Below are 24,174 nucleotides of genomic sequence, written 5' to 3'. Positions count from 1 at the left end.
AATAAGTGCAATTTCATCAGTATGTCTTAGTTTTTCCACATCAGTCAGCGTACTATTTCCCGTCATTGCTCGTGCATTTTTCCATACATCTCCACTCCTGCGTAGTATAACGCTGGTAACACCACACCTTAAACTTTAGTTTTGGAAGTGCCTTAGCAATAGGATTCCCCAGATAATTTAGTATGTAAGTCTGATACAGATTATTTTGTGCTAAAACTACTGCTTTACAATACTCTGCACAATGCTCATTATCTTTAAATATGACCATAATAAGTATTCATTGTCTTTTTAGGGAACTATACTCTTCAGGGTGAACAAGCCTCTGAAGCAGCATTTTACAGGAAATAGGCTGCTCAGCATTTAACTTGCTCCTGAAAGCTGGCACCTCTTAGCCTTCACAAGTGCATCAACATCCAGTGGGCCAGATTGGACCCTATGGCGGGTCAGCTCTGGCCCATGGACCTTATGTTTATTACCCCTGATCTAGACTCATCAAAATAAAAGCACTGATGGTGCAAGCACTTACTAAAACAAGGCTCAAATCATTTTCTTCCCCACACACTCCATATTAAAATTATGATTTAATCATTTCTTTAAAAATCATATCTCACACACAGCTTTCAAAATCAATAAGACACATTTCATTTAAAGCTTATGAACACACAATGCATGTACAAAAATATACAAGACTTGATGCTATACAGTGAAAAACTCTTCTTCCAGCACTGCCACTCTGGAATGGGAAAATTATGCAAATTGGGATACATCCAAGGTTGTGTTGCAATACTGCTGTCACAGTATGCTGCATAAACAAAATTGTGGTTTTATCAATCATTTCAGTACATGTAGATTTCTGATTTTAATTTGCATGACCTGGTGCATACATGAGGCTTTTTTCAGCCCCTTTAGACATGCTGCTCATCTTTAAATGGAGATTTTCTTCTACATGGTAACTATCAGACCTTTATTTCGCAACAATTTCAAATCTTTTCAGTGCAAAAAACATTTTTCTCTCAATGGCAAGCCAACAAATCTCAACGAGGGCCCCCCAAAAACCCATTATTATTTAAGATTTTGTCTTAAATTTCACCTCATGAGAATCCCAATTCAGCACAATACAGAGGGTCATTTAAACTCATTTCACCATTGCACCAGAGTATAGCAAGTCACATTTTCATCACTCAGTCACTCCCTACACAAGTAGATTATGTCAGTAACAAAAGTATGTCAAGTAATTCTTCTGTGTCCATTTCGTGAACATTTTACTTATTGCTGTATTTTGTGATTCTGTATGTATGCATGCATGCACGTCTTCCATTTCTACTTGTTTAACTTCATCAGACATTATATTCTTATATTAAATTATTATTTTTTTACATGTTTTTTTTTGTTTACTTTTGCATTTAATTTCTATAAAACTATACACATGACCTGTAAGATTATATTTTAGCTCCAACCCTCCCTCTCTGTGTTCTCTAGAATCTCTTCATAAAGCCAGCTCTGTGTGAACTCCTGACTCTTGTCCATCAGCTGGAACAGTCGAAGATATTCCTCTGGATATACGTGGCCTGTCAGTATGTCCTGCGGCATGCTCATCTCCGATAACAGCTTACTCCCACTATCTGGAGACCACAGACTGGAAAAAACACAAGACATGGAGAATAAGCAAGAGGGAGAATAAGGCCATAAGTGTCGACTGGAACAGCCTATAATACTGCTTTAGCATGGATGCACTTGGTGTGTCTGTAAGCAGGTCTGAGATGCAACATGTGTAATATGCTGGTTGCAGGCCTGTCTCAATAGCTTTGTGTGTGTATCTTACTTGAGCCTGTCAATGAGCTTGACCTTCCTCTTTGCCAGACACTGTTTGACCATTATCAGCAGAGTAGAAGCATTAGAAGGAGTGAGGCCAGCAGAGAACAGATCAGCCCGTGGACGCATACGCACCAGGCACAGATTGTCATTGGGAAGCTGAGGGGAGCAAGAGGAAAAGTACGAGGGGAGACATTATATGTATTAAATAGACAATTCCAGTCTACTTTACATTGCTCTTATTGAGTCTGCTCTCTTTTTTACCAATCCCTTAGGACTAGGTGGACCCAGTTTTGAAGACCTCACAAATGACTGCCAGGGCTCCTGCACAGACAGAGATGAGGATGTTGACAACTAGACTATCAGATTTATTCTCTTTATGTTGAAAATGTGGAAACTTTAGTAGCATAATACCTATCATGAGCTTCAAGGAAGTATCAAGACACTTTAACATGCTTTTTTGAACCTAAAAACTATTGCTTTTGTTATAAACAAGTGTTTAAATGTCAAGGGATAGTTCATATTTTTGGAAGAGGGGTTGTGTGGGGTACTTATCTTTGGTCAGTGTATTATATAGGAGTAGATTTTGGTCGGCATTTTCCTAGTTTGGAGAAGCAGCAGAAGTACCACCACAGAAACTAAGCAATGTACTGCTGTGGATGGGGGGCAGCAGCAAAACATATTTTAGGACACCTGAACAGTTTGACTGTACACTATACAGAAGATTTTCACAGCTCTACCTTTCCATCAGAAAGCCTGTTCTGACGAGGTATCCATTAACAGCTTCAGTTCCCATCTATGCTCTTGTCAAAGCCACCAGACTCCATTGAGAAAAACAGTACTTTTGGATCGCTGAACACAGGAGCTGCTGGTCTACCGGTGCCACGGTCAGTTTGTTTTGTTTTTGTGCGACTTGAGTGAATCCAAACTAAGTCACACAATAGGGCTTCAGTTCCCTGTAGGAAATCACTGTTTGGCGTCATAGCAAAGCAGTTAAAATATTCTCAACAAAGTATACACTAAAACTGATATTCATTTTAGGTGTGATTATTTTTAGGTGGCTACAGTACATTTTGTTGCTGCACCCTCCACAGCAGTACATTGCTTAGCTTCTGTAATGGTACTCTTGCTGCTTCTCTAAACTTGGGGTGCACCGACCGGCATCTACTATAGGTGATATATTAACTATGGATAAGTACCTCATTCAACCCCACTTCAAAAGATCTGAACTATCCCTTTAACTGGTTTCAATACATTTTCATAATTACCAAAATGTTGTCTGTCATCCTCCCTCATACTGTACCTTGTGTAGTAGTTCGATATCACAGGCCATCTGCCAGAGGACACTGAAGGCTCTGTAGAACATCATTTGTCCTGGACGTGCAACTAGTTTCTGATGGAGAAATAACAGCGTTAATTATCTTACACAACAATAAAAGAAAAAAAATGTCTATTGGTCTAAATAAGACACATTTCTTTCACAGCTTTAACTAATGATTGTTGTAAGCATGGATATGGCTATTTTCAGGGCAGATCACCAAAGCCGATGATTGCACTGACAGGTAAAGCAGTAAATAAGTACAGATGTGAGCTGGTTTAAAGCTGCCCCAAATGAAAACAAGAGGTGTGAGCATGGGTGTAACCTACTCCATCCTCATAAAGACAAGTACACACACACACACACACACACACACACACACAAGGTTGTACTCAGTGATCAAGAGATTGACTGATTCTCATTTCGACAGATGTAGAGGTAAAAATGCCCTTGTTCCTTTACCAGGTACTCCTTCTCACTCATGAAGAGGTTGAGCTCTATTCTTCCATATCTGTAGACAGACAGCCTTTGATATAAAGCGTACACCATCTTCAGTAGCCGTCCACGCTCATTACGCAGGGGCAGGATACCCACTACCTTCACTGGGATGTCTAGAGACACACACATTAGCAAACACACACTTTAGGGGATGGTACACTATGTAATGCAAATTGCTCAATTAAGTGTGTTATTGTGTAAAAGCTAAATACTACGTTATTACACTGAGACACTCCAAATGTTGCAAGCCGCTGAAAAATCCCACCAATCAAATGTTTTAAGGTACATACTGTATGGTATATAAGGTAAGGACTTGTGGCATTGCTAAGTGTTAGGATAATACCTACTCAACTAAAGGAGCAACAACTCCTTTGTGTGTGTGTGTGTGTGTGTATGTGATAGATGAGTGACTGAATCTGAAACAAAGCAATATCTTGAGTTTTTTCTCACCATCAGTCCAGCTCGCCTCTGATATTCCAAGGTGAGTGAACAGTTTGTCAGTGAACATGGCGGGCGGTCTAACTTGTCCAATGCCAATAGGGTCTAGTTTAAAGTAGTCACAGTGTACCACTTCCAGCTGACCATCGAGTTGACCTTCCAACTCCTACAACACAAAAAACATTCATTTGTCTTACTGCTCCATAAGAGAAAAAGGATTAATTGAAGAATTAACATCTGATGAGAATAGAACCAAGAATTGGTTAATCTACATGTAAGGATAAAGAATGTTGTTTGATGCTTGTGTTACCTGTAGATCATGTAAGAAGGATCTATGCCCTTCAAGAGCCACAACTCTCTGAGCTCCAGCATTTAGTAGTGACCTAGTCAACACTCCAGGACCTAAGAAAGTTAGATACAAGGACAGCCCTTCAATTGTTGTTTCATGGACAACAATAATATACTTTTCATTAACTTATAAATAATAATATTAACTGCATTGCAGCCAAGTCAAAAATAAATGATCTAGTTTGCAAATGTTGGTGCCAAATTAGACAGAAGACTTACCCACTGTATAAACACATACCTGGGTTACATTCGAAGATAACAGTTTTAGGATCCTCTGGTTCTAGACGCTGTACTACCAGTTTAGCCAGATCTGGGTCCACTATGAAGTATCGCATTGCTTTACAGGCCTGAGCACGGCGTACATTATCCTCTACCTCACCAAGGTCCAGGAAGTCATACCGGCACAGAGGACGACACTGGCCCTGGGGAAAGACGAAAATAGATGCTGAGTGACAACGGTCAATTTTCTATTCGTTTTTCAGTTCACTGAGGCAAAAACAAAGCACAAACTTAAGATTTCTATCAATACATGAATTTTCTCCTCATACAAAGAGGTTCATGTAGACAGAAAAACCTCAAGAATTACACAGTGTATTACGATAAAACCATATAAATTGAAACTTTAATGGTCCCTGGGGCAAAACTTTGCATTGCTGCAGCAGACAGTAACATAATACAGAAAACTAAAATACAGCATGAATATGAATACAAAAAAGATTCATCTTGTAACTGCAGTTGTTTGGGGTACAACATACTGGTGCAGGGCAGAGCGGAGCCATTTGTTGTGTACCTCAACAATCAAGGAAAAACAGCTGTATAAAGCAAGTGTCAGACAGCAGTCAAAAGAAGGCTCACAATAGAGCATATATGCTCGAGGTTTTTCATCTCTAAATAAGCCTGTAAGCGCTCATCATCCCCAACGAAGAGATGGGGAAAGGTGCTGAGGAAAAGTGTGTTGTGTTCAGGTTTTTTTGCTTGCCCTTTCGTTACTGTAACCAACACAAACAACTCAGAATACGTGAATAGATAGAGGACCATGAACCATATATGGAAACACATTCTAGAAATACCACAAAAACTGAAGTACAGACATCTGTAAATAGATAGCAAACCAGTTCATTAGAACCTCACAAACGCAAGGCTGCAGTGGAAGACTAGTGTTGAGAATCACGCAAAGCCAAAAATAACTGCTTACCTGTACAGCCACAGCAGACAGGTTCCTGTGTGTGAGCGCTGAGGATGGGGATGTCCTTTCCGTTCGGGGCTGCTGAGAGCTTGAACCAAGTGTGGGTCGGCCAGGACCCGAAGAGAGAGAGTCTAGGCTGTAGGCCCTTCTATGAAGCACAGGAGCCCCGGGGACCACAAGGTCAGAATGAGGTGCCAACACTGGTTTGTGCAAACAGGACCTACTTCTGATGGTCTGGCAGCAACCGGAGCGCATAAGCAGCTTCACCACTCCACAAATCTGGATGGACATGGTGGATCAGTGGATCTGAAACCACAGAGGAGGAACAGGGATGAAAACTAGGGGACCTCTTCAAGAGGTCACTGCCTAGGGGTGGGAGGATGGATATCATGAGGTTATGAATAACAGACATTTAAGTGTAACTAACTTACATTTACATATGTAACGTTGCCGACAGTAACTTACTTTGGTAACAAGCATGACTCCAGAACTCTTGCTCAAAATTTGCTATGCCGGCTAACAGTATTTAATTATGGTATCCAAAGGGTAGATAGAGGCTTTGAATGTTCTAAGTGATTACGTTAATATAAAATTACAATAATACAGAACAATTAATACTGCAGAACCGGTGTGTGTCACCGTGAGTACAATAAGTAACGTTAATCCTAGCACGTGGGGAGGTACACCCTCACTTCTCCTTAATGTTTGATGGCTTCACCCTATCGGCCTCACTGGAGAGATTTACACTTTAATCACACTGTAGATTGAAGGACTTTGGTAATCGAGTCGCCAAACATGCACATAACAACCTCATAGAAAATCTGTTACAGGAAGGCGTTTAACAGTTTAGTGATACTGACGCTATCAAAACTGCTAGCCGACCGGCTAGCCATACACTAACGTCACTTACAACTAAAATGCATTTAATGTCGTTTTATCGGGAAAACACCAACATACCTTACTGAAGACTATTCAATATATATCCAAATCTAACGACATCGGTGATTTAACAGTGGTCCATCGCTTTAGGTTTGCTGGAAAAACTCCGTGACATTGAGCCATCAGTAGCCCGACCCTTCGCAATGCTTTTGCCACTCTCGTGGTGCTGCAGGCGCGTGTGATTGACGTCATTGACTAGCGACTTCTACGAGAACCAATCAGAAACTCGAAGAAATTGTCACGCTGACGTCAGAGCATCTTTGCTAATATGTAAATCTAAAAAAAAAAGACGTTTGGTAAAGCTTGCGCATTACTGTATAAATCTATTATTTGCTCACAGTTACACTCTTAACGTAACATACTTTCTTTATATGCAGTTGTTTGGGAAGATAAAGAAACTACCGCTGTTGTTAAAATCTGTTAGCATATTAGCATAATGTTGCTACGGAAGTAGACAAAGAAGCGCTGTCAGAGCTGCATGCAGCAGTCCTGTCAGTCCATCAGAGGTGAAGGTATCGCAGTGAGTGAGCTCCCCCAGCTTGTGTGCTGTCACAATGGCGCGTATTGAGACATCATCCAGCAGGCCGTACCACCTGGTTATCTTCGGAGCCTCTGGGTTCACGGGACAGTTTGTGGTGGAGGAGGTGGCTCGGACTGTATCCGAGGGTCCGAAAGGGAACCTGAAGTGGGCCGTGGCAGGCAGGAGCAAGCAGAAGCTAGAAAAAGTTCTGGAGCAGGCCGCCGGAGTCCTCAGTATGTATCTCAACGATTGCATTAGTTGTGCGTGCTGAAGCAGGGACAGCTTCACAATTAATCTGTTCAACAGAGGTGAAGTTAAATGAAAGGATACTGTAGTTGATTGTACTGATTGTACAAGCATACCATGGGTTTCTGAGGCAAAGGGAAATTGCTTAACCCCGACTCAGGATGACTAATCTATCCACGTTGGACCTGCTGATAATAATCAGTTTAACACTTTTACCCTTAAGATGTGATTGAACTCCAAAGTACAAGCGATGTTGCAACAAAAGTTGACCATATAAATTAAATAACTGCTATTATTGTTGGTTGCAATTGATAATGTAATCACATCACTAAAATAATTATGCATTCAATCTTTTACTCTGTTAAATTTTATGCAAATTATGTCCCGAAAGGATACATTTTTTAAAATCTTTTATCTAAAAAATAAAGTTTTCAGCCTGTTCATCTCACAGCAAAACATTTTTAGTGCAGCAGGTTGTTTCTAGTGTCTTGAAAAGGCTAAAGATTTTATTATTCTCACAGGCCACCAAAAGATTCATCTGTATTTGTAATATCAATATTTTATATTTAAAAAATCAAGACTTACAATATTAGTACACAAAAATACTGCCCCACCCCTGTTGTCTATATTTGCTAACTTAATCTAGCCAAAATCATGAACTTGAACATGTACTGTAGCAGGAAACTGTGCCTTGCTGAAACTGTAAGCACCAAATGGTTGATATTTCTACCTGATACTGTAAATGATTAACCAATCTAAGTTTTAGTTGACATAGTCTTTTGTAATCAGCTTTCTCTGAACAGCATACATTTCATTTGACTACTCCAAAGACAGAAAATAGGTCTGCAACTAATGATTAGTTTTATTATATTTTACTAACAATATGTACATGTTTTTTTAAATGAATTCATTTTCTATCTAGCTAATTTAGGGCTCCTTGAGTTTTGAAGGGCTTGCCAGAGGAGAGAAGGTTCACAGAATCTGTCACTTCTTTTAAATCACCTCTTAAAACCCATTTTTACAGACTTGCCTTTATGTGATGTCGGCTCTTATCTTTTTTATTATCTTCTTATTCTATCTTGATCCTGCAATAATGATTTGTGTTGATGCTTTTATTCTTCTATTGTATTTACTTTTATTGGTATGTTTTGTTTTTTTTTATTTTTTATTTCTCATCTGTCTTCTTTGCAACAGGTTTTTGCATCTGATCTCTTGTTTAATTTTATCTGTATTTTTGTTTGGCCTTGTTTCAGCATTATAGTTTAGTTTCTACTGACATATTGCCTCTGGGGTTTCTTGCTTCTGCATTGTTTTGATTGTCAAAGCACTTTGTAAACTCTTTTAAGGTGCTATATAAACAGTATTATTATTATTAATATTAATGTCTATTTCATGGAAGAAAATGACAGAGAGTGCCCATCACAATTACCCTCATCAGAGTCCACATTCACCAAAAGCCCAAAAGTCAAAAATATCGAGGTTACAGTTTCACAAAATGGAGAAAAACAGGAAGTTCTGCCTTTTTAAAAACTTTATCCTGTAAACTTTTTGCCTTTTGCTTCATAAACAACTTAAATGGTTAATCAAATATAAAAAATACAATTCATTTATCTGTTTATTGACTAATCAGTTAATTGACTTATCATTTCAGCTCTAACAGAAATAGAAATATAATTCCCCCAAATGCAATTAATATGTGAATGTTTGAAAGAAAGAAAGAAAGAACATGAAAGAAATGTTTACTGAATAGCAGCAAATAGCAAATGTTTACTGAATAGCAGCATACATGTATTTAGTATGCCTGTAATTTTCCAGGTTTACGATTTGTATCCATGCAACGCTCTAAACATGGAAAATAAAGCCCATCCCTCGATCAAGACCAGGGAGCTATTCTGCTGTCATGATAGTAATGTGAGTTTCCAGAGGATTAGATAGTTATTCTGTTGTCCCCTCCTCTGCGGCTTTCTCCTCAGGGAGTGTGCAACAGCTGACGGAACAAACCTGCTCACTGTACAATCCTCGTCCATTACAGCACACACAGCCTGGCAAGTTAGCTAGTCTATTTGTTCAGTCAACACTGAAAAGTTTGAAACAGAAATGTGCCCCAAACAGTTACAGTGGCACATTTAAAAACAGCTTATATAGTTTTTGCACGTTCCGTCCTTATGTAGACGTCTAATCATTGGCATCTAAAGTACATTTAAAAAGGTATAAAAGTTCAAAAACAAGAAATTTCATTTGTGCACTTGTAGCCTGTTGTGGGTTGTTCCTCCTTTATTTACAGTGTACACACACTCAAACCTGGGAATCATGAATATCTTTAATTGTGTGAACCATGAAGACCGTTGTGGGAGAATTGTATTCCAAACATTTGTATTGAAATAAGCTACAGCACCCACCCTTACAAAGTGTGTGTGCGTGTGTGCGTGTAGGTAAGCCTGAGCTGAGGTCAGAGGTGGACATCCTTGTGGCAGATGTAGAAGAACCAGACTCCCTGGCAGCCATGTGCAAACAGGCTGTGATCGTCCTCAACTGCGTGGGGCCTGTAAGTAGACTGTCACACTGCGCCTGTGATAATGTTTCCTTAACACACAAAACTTGCGCCCATCCATGACCGACTACTTTTTTCCTCTCATGGTCTCACAACATCGGCATGTTGGCATCTCTCTTTGGCATCAGTGTAGCTCAGCGTATCCCTGTTTTTTTCTGTTCCTCTCTTCCTCTGTCTCTTTCTCTCTCACACACACACAGAGCAGCCTTCATTTACACAATGAAGGCCACTGACTTACAGCACACAATAAGCCGTATTGTGTTAAAGTCAGAATGGAAAGTAGGTTTCCAGCACTGCTTTGCCTCCTGTGCATCATTCAGGTTCTTGTTTTAAGCCAAATTCTTCCACTTTACCAGCTTGGTTGAAACAGAGACCCACAGTTTAAGCCAAAAGCAGATGGACTGTCTTGTCTTTCTTTTCACTTTCAGTGTTTTTAATATTGACAATGCAAAGCCACTCAGCTTTTCCTGTGTGAGTAAAAATGTAATAAATCTGGTATTATCAACGTGCAAAAGACAACAGCGTATTCCATAAACTCCACGTCTTACATAACAGTCTAAAGAACAGGAACAAGAACAAGGAGTGTTTCAAAGGAAGAATGTACCTCACTCTTCAAGTTGGACTGTGCAGTGTAACTTGAAACAAAATTAAACAAATGAGGATTACTGTTAAAGACCACAGGTAGATGCCAGCTCATAAGAATCACATGAATCATATGACTTACACTTAATATTGAACATGTGTATATGAAACGCATGACAGTACAAGGAACAAGTTAAACCGGATTTGCCGGGAGAGCTGGAATCTGCAGCTGCAGTGTGTCTGTGTGGAAAGCCAGTGAGGGATCATGTCACACGGGTTGTTGCTGCAGCAGGTTGAGTCAGAAAAATTAATTAGAAATGAAGAAATATGTTTTTGCATTTTCATGGTTTCATAACTTAAGGGGCCTCATATGACCTTTACACTTGGCCAACTTCATGTGTGGAGGAGTAGGCTGTCCAGTAGTAATGATAAGCGAAAGACCTTGAGATGTCCAGTTGTCCTGTAATATGCAAGGGAGTAAATTGGTTTTGACATTGTAGATAAAAGCTGAGACAGAGCAAGTTTCTTTGAGTTCTTGGTGAAGGTGTTGATGCATGTTGTGTCAATTGCTTCTTTAATATCAGATTTGTGTAGAATAAACATATAATCGTATGAGTCAACGGAGGCTGATCAAGTTTTATTCTTTTACTAATCAAAAAGAAAAATGATCAGAAGTGCTAGTTTTCTTCTTCATAGGTAGAAAGAAGTGGCTGTGTTTTATTTATTCATTTTACTTTTATTTTACTAGAAAGACCCTCTGAGATCAAAACTCTCCTTTTCAAGAGAGACCTGGCCGAGGTAGCAGCAGTGCAAAATCACAACATATTAAAATACATCATATACAACAGAGGAATAGCTATTTATTTCTGCGGCCTCTCAAGAAAAACAACCATATGATTCTATCACCACTTTCTTTATGATGCCCTTAAATTCTTCAATGGACATAAAAGTTTCTAGTTTCAGAACTTTTAGCAGATTATTCCATGCCCAAGGTGCAGAGTAGGAAAATGCAGTTTTTCCCAGATCTGTCAAACTCTGGGGCACATTAAAAAGCAAACACTTGGAGGAGCTTCAGACCAGCACAGGGATGTAGCAGTGACAAGAACTGTAGTTGATTGTGAATCAGCCATTGAGCAAATTAGGAGAGAAAGGAGGACAAATTAATAAAGTGTATTAATTTATTTGTGTGTGTGTTTGTGTGTTTATAGTACAGGTTCTATGGAGAACCAGTGGTCAAAGCCTGTGTGGAGAATGGAGCCCACCATATCGACATCAGTGGAGAGCCTCAGGTATGTGCCCATAGTGCTGTATTTATTTATAATAGTGTGTGCACAACATTAATCACTGCATATACTGTAAGAGCATTACAGGGCAGTGTTTTTTAATTTTCCTCTTTCCTGTTGTGGGACCTAAATCTTACACTTATGAATGCAATACATGCTTTAAATTTAATAAATAAAGTTAATTAAAGATCCAGTATGTAGGATTTAGGCAGATATATTTGCAGAAATTGAATATGATATAAAACCACTGTTTTCTTTAGTATTTAATCACCTGAAAATAAGAATTGTTGCATTTTTTTTACCTTAGAATGGCATATTTATATCTACGTAGGGAGTGGGTCCTCATCCATGAAGTCTGTTATGTTGCACCGCCATATTTCTACAGTAGCCCAGAACAGACAAACCAAACACTGGCTCTCAACAGGGCCATTTGCGTTTTTGCTTAACCCACGTAGTTCTACGACGAGCAGTGTTGTAAAAACACAAATTTTTTTTTGAAACTGGTTTATTTAGTTTTTTAAAGGTTTTACCTCGTCCATTTGTTTTGGAGAGGAAGAGAGCAGATAATTTGGCTCCCAGTGGAAAAACCTCCTGAATAATGAACACTGAAGGAATCCTAACCCAGAGGAGTTTCAGCTGGTTGCAATCTGCAACACTCACTTTAGTTACCACTAACTCCCCCTAAATCTGACACACTGGACCTTTAAAGTTAAAAAAAAAAAATGCTCTCCTTTCCCAAAGACCTGACTCCTCTAAACTTGTAACATATAACATTTAAAAATGTAAACAATATAGATGAAACTCATTTAAGTAACTGACCTCTATACACTATTTATTTTGCTTGATATCTATATTTCTGACTTTAAAAATAGTTAAATAAGACTTTAAATCTTGTGTCTGTGCCTGCATGTTGTCATTGGGCATAGTATGGATCTATCCTACAGATGATTTAACATTGAACTTGTGTGATTAAATTAAATGGGAGTCATGCTGGGTTTCATGCTGTAGCCCAGGGCTGCTCAGTTACAAGTTCAGTCAGGCCGAAATATAAGTGTGTGTGAGATTTATATGTAGATTTATATATGCTGGGCCACTCGTAGGTTCCTTCTGGGCCAGATGTGGCCCACGGGCCGCCAACTGAACAGGCCTGCTGTAGCCTGTTAGACAAAATAATCTCTCACTTGGCTGCATGACAGCGGTTTTCCCCCACTGTCAGATGCCAGTCTGTGTAATACAGCATGTCACTCTGACAGCCCAAGTTTCTGTGTGTTCTGAGGCTGCGCCTTGGTTCCTAAAGGCACTCTGAAAGCTACATACAGTAGCCACCACCTTCATCACCTCAGGATAGAACTTCACCGTAATTTCATAATTATCCTTGATAAAATTCCAAAAAATGGTTGAATTGTATATAATATAGAGTAACCATTTATTGTTTAACAGGCAGACTAAAAAGCACTTGTGTATGTGTTTTTATTTGTGCTTCTACACATTTCCATGTGTGTTTGTGTTTCTATCTGGGTGTATGCAGTTTCTGGAGGGCATGCAGTTGAACTACAGCAGCCAGGCAGCTGACAAAGGTGTTTACATCATCGGGAGCTGTGGATTTGACTCCATACCTGCGGACATGGGAGTCCTCTACACCAGGGACCAGTTCAAGGGTATGCACACACTCATTTGCAAACGTACACACAATATTCACTGATCGCTTGCTCGCTTTCTGTTGCTATTCATGATTTATTCATTGTCATGTTAGCCTCTGCCACAACATGATGTGTGTATGTGTGCTCATCCACAGGTACGCTGACCGCAGTGGAGAGCTTCCTGACTGTCAGTTCAGGAGAGGAGGTGTGTAGCTACTTATAAGTCCAAGTAGTTCTCCTGCATGCTTGGTACACAAGTTACAGTTCTGCAACCTCACCACTAGATGTTACTATATCCTACAAACTAGACCCTTCACTTAAATGTGTTTGTTTTTCTCCTTGTTTACATTCTCCTTTGTCATTTAATTAATTCTCTCTGTCATGTTTTTCTCCTCATGTTCTCATATATCTGTGTGTGTCTGTCTGTCTTCCTCGATCAGGGTGGATGCATCCATGATGGCACGTGGCAGTCAGCCGTCTACGGTTTCGCCGACAGTCAGAAGCTCCAGAGTCTCAGGAGGAAGTTTAATCACAAACCTCTCCCTACTGTTGGCTCGAAGCTTAAACGCAGGTACGAAGAGTAGGAGTGCCTTTTAGCTATTTCCAAAACAAATCAAATCCGTTACCTTTCGTCAAAGGTACTTGCACAGCCAGTTCAGCGAACTTGGTGAATAAATATTATTTAGTGTACAGTATGTTTCCATTCAGAGCAACATTCCAAGTTTACATTCAGAGTAAAATGTTGGCTGATCTACACATTTGAAATCCCCTTTTTGAGAATGTATGTTAATATGCAAGGCTGTTGTTGGAACTTATCCTGTTCTTAGAGGATAGGTTTACAGTTTTTTAAGTCTGTCTTAAAACAACAGTACGAAAACACTGAAGAAACACAAAAGGGAAATTTTACACTCAAAAGACTACAACTTAGAAAGATACTCTCTTGATATTTTGCCTAACTCAGACTGTTCAGATAAAGTTTGCTCAGAAACAAGCACTGTGGATTTTGTCTCCATCTATCACATTTGGAGCGTGTTGGATGAGGATCTTTCAGAGTTCCTACACAGTATGATTTTAGTAATCTACAGGTCTTGATTAAGTATGGAAAAATAAGAACTTAGAGAATGGAAAAATATTTGTGTTTCCAGACCATTGCCTCTATTCTGTTTTCTAAAATATAAAATTTCATGGCGTCTGGGACAGGCAGCCAAAATGTTTACGGCTGTGTGAGAGAGTGCAGGCCATAGAGATCTGTATGTTGTCAAAAGCAAGGCAAGAAGTATGGGGTGCGACTGAACACACACTCCTGCACAGAGCTGCTCTATGCCTATATGTCACAGCCTGCAAAACATATCTGCCCCAAGCACCTCATAACTGAAACAAATCCAGTCAACTGCAACCAGTTTGAAAAAAAAAGGCAATATCTTTGAATTGCATAGCATCTAAAAAAACATATATTAAGCTTTTTGTTGTGCTTGATCTTTTTTTATATTTAAATATTTTATGAAATTATCAAACACTTATTAGTGAAATTATTTAACAATAAGAGGTTAATTAGGTCTAAATGTATATATTGTATAGAAAAATTCTGGCCCTTAGACACATGTACTACAGTGTGCCATGCATGCTTTCACGTCATTCAAAATGTGCTTTCTCAGGATGTTTCTTTGTGTGTGTATTTGCAGGGGAGCTTTATTCTTCAGTAATGAGATCCAGCAGTACACGGTGCCGTTCATGGGCTCTGATCCTTCCGTTGTGAAGAGAACTCAGCGCTTCCTGGTGGAGGAACACGAGGCCAAACCGGTCAGTCTTTCATTTCTGTGTTTTCTTTACTTGCACTTCTTTTGCATTTATTTTCCTTTAATCAGTCATTTGTAAAACAAATTCTTAATAGATTATTCTTATAGAGACCCATCATGAAGACTTTGGTGATGTGTCTAATTTTAGATTTGACCAATTATGCTTTTATGTTTTTGGGCAAAGCTGGTTTTGAAAATGCTTGTTTTAACCAGGATTTTCCACTGAGCATGTTTATCTGGACAAATTAGGACTAATGAAAGACATGCTGCTAACCAATATTTTTCTTTTTTTGTATTGGACATAGAAATTAGATTTCATCTCCTCTTTCTTTGGACAGTAATATTTTTGAATGGGTCTATGTTTTGGTGATTCATATGAGATGTGGCTTTTGACAATTTTTCATTACTTCCAAGAGTCATCACAATGTGCAGCAACACTTCCTCAACAGTTATGTTTTCAGGCTAAGATGGCACCAATGTGGACACAGCGTGGATATTACAGCCTCTGCTACAAAAAGAATCTGTCATTGTTGACTTTAGGTTCAGTATGGAGCGTATGCAGGAGTTGGAGGTATTGGCAACGTTATCAAGATGATGTTTGCTGGCATGTTGTTCTGGTTCTTAGTCAAGTTCAGTTTTGGACGCAACCTGCTCATCAAGGTAAACAAACATGACAGGACATAATTCAATTTACACTTCACATCTGATGAAAACTGAGTATTCTACCTATTATTGAAACAAAGATGTATACATATGTATTGTGAAATGTTTTGGTGCTTATGATCATCTGTTGTTTGCACTTATTCTTCTCAGTACCCAGAGTTCTTCTCCTTTGGAGTGTTCTCCAAGGCTGGACCAACGAGAAAGCAGGTAAAGTGAATCAGGTTTATACATTCCATAAATGCTCTCTGGTGGTTCTGGTCATGCATATGTAAACAAATCAATTTAGTTTAGTTAGTAAAGTATGCTTAACTAACTCAAAACTTTATTACAGATTCAGGGTCCAAATAAAAGATTATAGCTACTGTGCAGCAATGGTCGGGGCCGGGCGATTTTAGGCAAAATTAGGCAATTCTGAGCAATACACACACTAAAACAAAGCATATCACAACATAGAAGTTACATCATATAATTATGGCATGCCCTTCAAATTGTGGATGAGTGGCTGAAGTGATCAGACTCATAATATACAAAGGAAAGAAAAAACTCAAGAACAAGAAAGTAAGAATAACATTAACTGCTAGCAATTATGAACAAACTGGCCTGATCTAGCTTAAAGCTAATCATTATCCATGGTGACAAAGATGAAAACATTTTTTAAAATGTAAAAGTAGCTATTGGATAGGTCAGGGTGCCAGACAGTAGCCATCCATGCCATGGAAAAGCAAATTTCAAAGTGAAAGTTCCAAAGCTGTAGCACATATGGTTGATTTGTTATGAATTTTCAAAGTTTTGAAATTTAGAGGCTTGCTGTAGTGCCACCATCAGGACTATTGTCTTCTGTTTCCAGTTGAGGAGATCTGGCATGGGACTGGACCTTTATGAAAAGTTTGAGTAGATTTCTCATATGGAAATGTTGCACGAGCTGAGGCTTGAACTCACAATCTTCAACACCAGGAACCATCCTCTATCTCACTGAGCTAATTGGCAAACAGAAATGTCACATGTAGCTTCACAAATTGACTAAGCCATTCACCTGTGTGCAAGACAGCAGCTGTTAGTGTGTAAAGGCAGATTTCAAACGGCTGTCAAAAATTCAGTTATTAAGACAAAAATCCGAAAATACACAAATTGCATCTAGACAGCATGGAGATGTTGGTAATTTGTTTTTAACAATGATTTATTGGCTCCATAAGTGAAAAACTGATGTTTAAAAATGCCATTTTTGCATTGACTCCAATTGTTCGCATGAGAACGAAATTCAAAATGCTGTAAAAAAAACAACCAAAAAAAACAGTTTTTGAGATACAATTCTGATATTTTCCAAACATCATCTACCATGACTCCAAAATTTTGTCATTTTTTAATGAACATTGAAAATGTATTTAGCATGAATTTGCAAGTATATGTTTACAATACCGTTTACAGTCAAACATTTTGATGCACTGTAGGCTCAATTTTTGATAAATCAAAAATCTGTGTGGGTTGTTTGTGTAGGACAGTTTGAAGATGCTCTGTAGCAAGTTTGGTGTCAATTGAGCAAAAATTGTGGGAGGAGATAGGTTTCAGAAGTTTTACAGTTTTTGAAAAAAAAACAGTGATGGACTACATAATTTGCAATAGGTTTAAATGTACAAAAGTTTCTTCAGTATTGGGGCTACAGTTTGATGAAACACACAGGCACAATAAGAAATCATGGTTTATAAAGACTGTAAAGAAAGAATAAAGAATGTTTGCTTGAGCATACATCATGTGGCATTGCCTATAAATATTTTATTTGTTTGGAAGATTCTCTGTTTCCTGATAAGTGTCGTGTATGTGTCCATGTGTGTATTAGATGGAGGCTTCATCCTTCCAGTTTGCTTTCTACGGAGAGGGCTACACAGAGGAACAGGACCCCTCCCAGGGAAAACCTAATGCCAAGATCCGCACACTGGTTCAGGGACCAGGTAACTGAAAATCCTAATATAATACAAGAGCATGAATTCAATGTGAGCAAGAGATACTTAGGTTTCCCCTTTAACGGTTTGGCTTGAAATATTTTAAGCCCTCCATGAACGCAGGAACAAAATGTGAAATAATATCTGTACATTAATATGAACAGCAACCATGTTTGTACGCTAGAGAACTTTCATTCATTCATCCTCTAACCGCTTCATCCTCTTGAGGGTCGCGGGGGGGCTGGAGCCTATCCCAGCTGACATCAGGCGAGAGGCAGGGTACACCCTGGACAGGTCGCCAGACTATCACAGGGCTGACACATAGAGACAAACAACCATTCACACCTATGGACAATTTAGAGTTATCAATTAACCTAGTCCCCAATCTGCATGTCTTTGGACTGTGGGAGGAAGCCGGAGTGCCCGGAGAGAACCCACGCTGACACGGGGAGAACATGCAAATTCCACACAGAAGGGCTCCCACGCCCGGGATCGAACCGGCAACCCTCTTGCTGTGAGGCAAGAGTGCTAACCACCACATCACCGTGCCGCCCTAGAGAACTTTGAAAAGACTCAAATCTAAAGACAATGGGTCTCATTCATGAAACATGAGCAGAAGGAATTTGTGTGTAAACTGTTCGCAGACGGAAATGTATGTGCATGTCTGCATTCATCAATATTTTAGTAGCTCCGATCTTTTCGTAGCTACTAACAAAATCTACTCCTGCTCCTGACCATTTGTAGTGCTTGTGTAAATTTAGTAAAGCACATAAATATTGCTTGTCACTATTGGAAATTACAATTTTAACTCGTACTGCGCTCTGTTATGTACACAATACACAGATGTCTTTGAAACACGTAATCTAAACATGACAAAATATTAAAAATATAACACATTTAGTTAAATTAGTTGGCAAGTAGCAGGTTTAAGACCCAGATTAGGTTCATGATTGTGAATTATCTATGTAAATTGACTCAATAGATTACACGTTCTTTCTACATGTTGAATGATGATAATAAAAATATCCGTAAGGACAGCCGGATCACAGCCTTTTCGGCCTTGGTGCCTGGGTTCAGCAGGGGCAGCAGGGGCAGCAGTGGCTTTTTGATCATTTGAATGAATAAATCTGATTTGAAAAATGTTTAATTTACGTTGTATAAAACAGCTTTAGGCTATTAAGATTCAAATAATTTGAAGACGATGCATGCAAAACTGCTGTAGGCTATATGTTATCCATATCATTTGTTAAAATAAATGTTAAATAGCTCTACATTCCGACAGCCATCACTGATATAGAGTTTATTCATTACGCACAAAACATCTCTGGTTTCCCGTTCCCACTTCATTCAAAACCCCACAAATTAATCTTTGTTTGGTGACCGCTGTATTTTTTTTGTGTGTGTGCTTATGCGTTTCTTTGCCTCCAGTTTCATATCAAACCATTTACGCTTCACCTCTGACATGGTTCTTTGTACCACGGAGACAACATTAACAGCATCTGTTACCTCCCTCCAGGCCTTCGCTTTGCCTGTCGCTGTCACACCACTACTAACTGAAGAAAATAAAATGTTTTTTCTTAAGTCCACTTCACCCAAAATTATTTCGATCTCCTCTTCGGAAAAATTCTTTTTTCTTTCTCTGTCTTTCTTTCTTTGCGCCATGACTGACAGGTCGACTGGATGCACCAACACCCCCTTATATGGTGGTCATTGGCTATTCATGGGCGGGGATTTATGCTAATTGCTGATTACCGGGAGCGCGCTGTCACTTTACGATGGATTGGCATTCATGATCATACACACGTGTTTACGATCAAATCTGAGTTTCCCATGGCATTCCTGAATCTGGAGTAGGTTTTTAGTAGAGTCGGCTTTTATGTGCAAATCTACACACAGATTTACTCACTTTTCATGAATGAGACCCACTGAGCCTCATTCACTGATATAAACTGTAGAATTCAATAAAGCACAATAACTAATTATTTTTCACAAACATGTCAGCAAAAAAGTGCAAGTATCCAGGAGGGTTCTGGAGAGTGCAGCTGTCATTTGTTGACAGTGTTCACATCAGTGATTTTATTCCAACAATGTCAATTTGCCTGCGGTAGTGAAATCGCTTGAAAAAGTCATTTGGTGTAAGGCCAGTTGTATTTGATACTTAAATCTGTTCTGTCCAAGATGTGAAATGAGGCAGATTATCCTAAGTACTCAGTCTTGCCAGCTCAATACCTTTACTTGTTGTGTCTACTGGTTATTTAATTGTCTGTCTGTTGTTACTCAGAGTGTGGATATGTGGCCACGCCCATTGCCATGGTACAGGCTGCTCTAACGATCCTCAACGAACCCACAGCCCTGCCCAAGACGTGAGTTATCACAAGCCAAATCTACTGTCTACACAACATGAACTATTAAATCAACTTGTCACTTTGCACTTCTTTTTTTGCTCCTCTCCAAGTTAATCTCTGTGTATTTGAGCAGTCTTCCCAGATGAGTCAATGTGAGACCTGATACCTGAGCCACACATGTAGAGAATTTATCTTTCCCAGGTCGAGCCCATGTGTTTGGTTCCAGGCTCTTGTTTAGTAGCTCACATTTTTTGAAGTGGGGTTGTTTGGGGTACTTATCCATAGTCAGTGTATTACCTACAATAGATGGAAGTCATCATGCCCCCAAGGTCCCACCTAAAAAAACATCAGTTTAAGCAGTGGAAGATGAGATGGTGAATAAAAAGTATTGAGAGTCATTTTATAATAGGTGTACTCAAGTATTGAAAGTAAAAGTACAAGTAAATGCTGTTAATAAAAAAAGCAAGCGGTCAGAATTTGGAGAATTAGGAAGTTTATTTATTTGTAACATGCAAACCGCCTTAAAAATGGAGTGTATGTTACAGCTAAAAACTAAGGTCTTTTTCATAACTTAAAGGATTTAAAGGGCCAGTGTGTAATATTTGGCATGGTTTATTGTCAATCTGAATCTGAATCTGAATATTCTACCCATTAATATGTTTATACAAGTGTATGATCGCTATAAAAATTTGTTTGGTTTTCGTAGCCTTATAATTATGCTTTTATATATATATGTATATATATATATATTTATATATTTATATATATATATATATATATATATCAAGGGCCTTGCTTTAGAGAGGTCACCATCTTGCACCGCCATGTATGTACGGCAGACTGAACGGACAATCCAGCCAGCCAGAGAACGCGTTTCGCGTGTATAAATGAACCAACGAAGACAGCGGAAGGAAGGAAGAAGGAGGAAGAAACAGCAGAGTGTTAGTAGTTCGTTGATAGAGAGTAGTGAAAAGGTTTTTTAGTTATAAAGTTTGCGAATGGACCACACTTACCACACAACGGGAGAGAATGACCCTGAACCGTCATCTGCGAGGAAAAGAAGACGCAACTTCACTCCTTGTGATGCACTCTCTGCGGCGCTTTTCCTCCTGATGATATATCTCCCCAACGATGGTAGCAGTAGCACCGAATCCCATTCTGTGCATTCAGCCTCTCTTCTCGCCCGCTCAGCATCATCTGTATGCTCCGGCTCAAACAGGTATGGCTCTGGGTCTGTGTCTGCTACAAGAAACTCTTCAAAATCGCGTTCAAAGTTGTCCATTGCAGCTACTATAGTCCGGAGATATCGCTAGGCTAAATAAACAGCTGAGCCCTGTTTACCGGCTACGCTGTCAGTCAGTGTGCGGGCTGGAGATTGGTGGAGCAGAGAGGGGAGGGGGTCCCCACTCGGTATGGTAAACGAGTATGTGTGTAAAGTTATGAAGTGTGTCTGTTACGCTAGAAGAGTCAGAGTTTGGGATGGAGTGGAGTGTTACCGGAGTTTCTGGAGTGCTCAAATAAATGGGCCTTTTTCCCGAACGCTCCTCTGGTCTCCTGCTCGTGAGGGATTCATTACAATATCGTAACATGGTTTAGATTTCTAAATAAACATTCACCTCGTCGCTAGATAGACCTACTCCTGAAAAACTTGTGCGCAAGGCTTTTTGTCCCTACGAGGCCACCGTCATTTACCCGACGGGAGGGGTGAGCGAGTGAGCCCTGCAATCTAGAATTTGACCACTGATGTCACTGTTTTCAACCCATTTTACACACTGGCCCTTTAAAGAACAAAATCCATTTTTTCCCAACCTCCCATTCATTTATTTGTCTGCCTGTCCCTTCCTTTCTCATTCCTTCCTCTATTCTTTCCCTTTTTTTAGTAACTACACTGCTTAGGAGAAATGTACTGGAGTGAAAGTATTCATTTTATTTAGGAAATGTGGAGGAGTAAAAGTGAAAGTTGACATCCCCCCATCCACAGCAGTACATTGTTTAGCTTTGGTGTTGAACTCCAGCATGCTTTTCCAAACTGGAAGCATGTCAATCAACAACTACTATATGTAATATCCTGAGTATGGATAAGTACCTCATACAGCTCCACTTCAAAAGATCAGAACTAACCCTTTAAGTTTTATGAGAACAAAGTTTGTCAATCCATTTTGTTAGTCCATATAAAATGACATTTACGCTTCGTCCTACAGGAATTAGATGATTGATAATCTACGAAAAACCAAATGGCAATTTAATGTGTTCATGCTGTTTAATTTAATAGACTAAAAACAGAAAATGTGGTAATGTCAAATAAAATACCAACATAAAAGCTCTTCTAGGAAGTGAGACTGAGCGTAGCTACATTTGATCATCATGCAACAAATGTTGCTACAGCACTGATACTGTGCAGAGTTTCTATGAAAATATATCTCTTTTTAAGCCCCCCCAAAAAATGTGGTTTAACATTGATGAATTCCCTGGATGTCATTTGATAAAATTCCTAAAACATACTGTATGTATTAAATTAATTTTTTGTCCTTCCTTTCCAGGGGAGGAGTGTACACCCCAGGAGCTGCTTTTGCTAAAACCACACTGATCGACCGTCTCAACAAACATGGCATCCAGTTCTCTGTCATCTAAAATTTGTCCCCCTCCCTGATGCCGTACTCCAGGTTTTTCTCAGCACTTACTAATATGCATAATAACAACTGGGAAGTTTACGACTTTAGAGGAGAGCTACTTCATCCCGCAATGGCCTGAGATGGAGTGCACGTTCAGATTAAGTTCTAACACCTTTTTGATGGTACCTTCAGCATTTATCTTTTTTATTTGGTCTGAAACTTGCCACTTGTCTTTCTTTGGCTTGAATGTAGTATTTACTCTGCTTGTGAGACAAATAGCACAGTTGCAGCAGCGTTTCCCAACCAAGGACAGTCAAAGCACAGATGTGTGTAAATGGATTTACACTAACAGGATTATCACTAATGAAAGGAGAGCTCTGGGCAGGATTTATGTAATTATTATTCATATTTGAACCTTATTGGACAGAAAATGGTTTACTACTAGTCTCTCCCTACCACTTTTTACTATCAGGTGATACAAGAGAAAATGTGTAGATGGCACTTTTATCATACCAAAGATTGGTTTGTGACATTTGTGACATTGGTATTGGTATTTACCTACACAACAACAGCTAGCTCGACAACAAATCATGTTCTCTTAACAACCTGTCAAATAAAATAGCTACTGTAAAGCAGGATAACAGCTTGATAGCATTAATGTAGTGATCCTGGACCATGTGTCATATGGATCATTGTTGTGGATTTGTATTGTAGGTTGAAATCTACATCATTACAAATGTAGCAAACAGTGTTAAAAAGCATCAGCTCTAAGTGTTTTAGAAACGTAAAGTTATACAATCTTTATAAGTGTTGTCCTTGTGACATACAGTAGCTTCAGATGCACAAGGACTTTACTCTTTAAGTAGCAGTAACATGGCAGCTGTACGTGTTCTGGTTCAGTGGAGTAAAGCTGTCAACAGAGAATAGAAACCTGCTGAGTGTGTGTGCGTGTATGTATGTGTGTGCACGTACATGCTTGCCTTTCCTGGCTTGGCCTGTTAGCTAAAAATCCAGATTGCTTTGTTTTCGACAGTTAACAGTTGGACTATCACTAAATCATCCTACTTTCTTGAATCTTTTTTTGTAGCTGAATGTTGCAACAATTCACCGATCCAGATGTTTACTTTTGAGCCTCGTCAGAAAAATGTTTCTAGTTTCTAGTGCACGAAACAGCATGAGTTATTCCATGAGACAGAATGAGCTGTCTCTGATGTTTTGTTAACAAGTGTGTGGAAAGTTTTAGGTTGTTTTTTTTTTTAATCTTTAGAAGTTTGTCGCTCCTATGGACTGGAATTGATTTATCCACAAAGTGATGTTGATCTCAGTCCTTGTTTTTCACGTCTGAGTGTGCGAGCATCATGTGCACGTGACAAGAAAGTTTTTGAGGTTGGGTTTTTTTTCGGTGTGCTTTGCTTTATTTGGGCCTCATAAATAAAAGGAACTGTGCTAATAGAAAGAAA

At 39.2% G+C, this 24,174-nt stretch overlaps 2 protein-coding genes across 2 annotated transcripts; one reads left to right on the top strand and one right to left on the bottom strand.

Annotated features, from left to right (window-relative positions):
- Nucleotides 1–562: 562 nt before the first annotated feature.
- tfb2m (transcription factor B2, mitochondrial) lies at nt 563–6,717 on the bottom strand. The gene is made up of 10 exons (XM_049604952.1): nt 6,558–6,717; nt 5,610–5,906; nt 4,653–4,836; nt 4,377–4,468; nt 4,079–4,232; nt 3,593–3,741; nt 3,116–3,205; nt 2,077–2,136; nt 1,823–1,971; nt 563–1,636 (listed from the first exon to the last, which is right to left on the bottom strand). Exons 2-10 carry the CDS (start codon nt 5,889–5,891, stop codon nt 1,447–1,449), a joined length of 1,350 nt encoding a protein of 449 aa, XP_049460909.1. The 5' UTR covers nt 5,892–5,906; nt 6,558–6,717; the 3' UTR covers nt 563–1,446.
- Nucleotides 6,718–6,938: 221 nt separating this feature from the next.
- LOC125906347 (saccharopine dehydrogenase-like oxidoreductase) lies at nt 6,939–24,174 on the top strand. The gene is made up of 12 exons (XM_049604965.1): nt 6,939–7,292; nt 9,738–9,850; nt 11,647–11,727; nt 13,250–13,379; nt 13,517–13,566; nt 13,802–13,932; nt 15,044–15,161; nt 15,698–15,817; nt 15,971–16,027; nt 17,655–17,766; nt 20,039–20,120; nt 22,643–24,174. The coding sequence occupies exons 1-12, from the start codon at nt 7,094–7,096 to the stop codon at nt 22,731–22,733; spliced, it is 1,284 nt and encodes a 427-aa protein (XP_049460922.1). The 5' UTR covers nt 6,939–7,093; the 3' UTR covers nt 22,734–24,174.

This window comes from Epinephelus fuscoguttatus, linkage group LG2 (genome assembly GCF_011397635.1).
Source record: "Epinephelus fuscoguttatus linkage group LG2, E.fuscoguttatus.final_Chr_v1".
Taxonomy (NCBI): domain Eukaryota; kingdom Metazoa; phylum Chordata; class Actinopteri; order Perciformes; family Serranidae; genus Epinephelus; species Epinephelus fuscoguttatus.
Note: the sequence above shows the minus strand (reverse complement) of the source record. Positions and strands in the feature narration are given on the sequence as shown.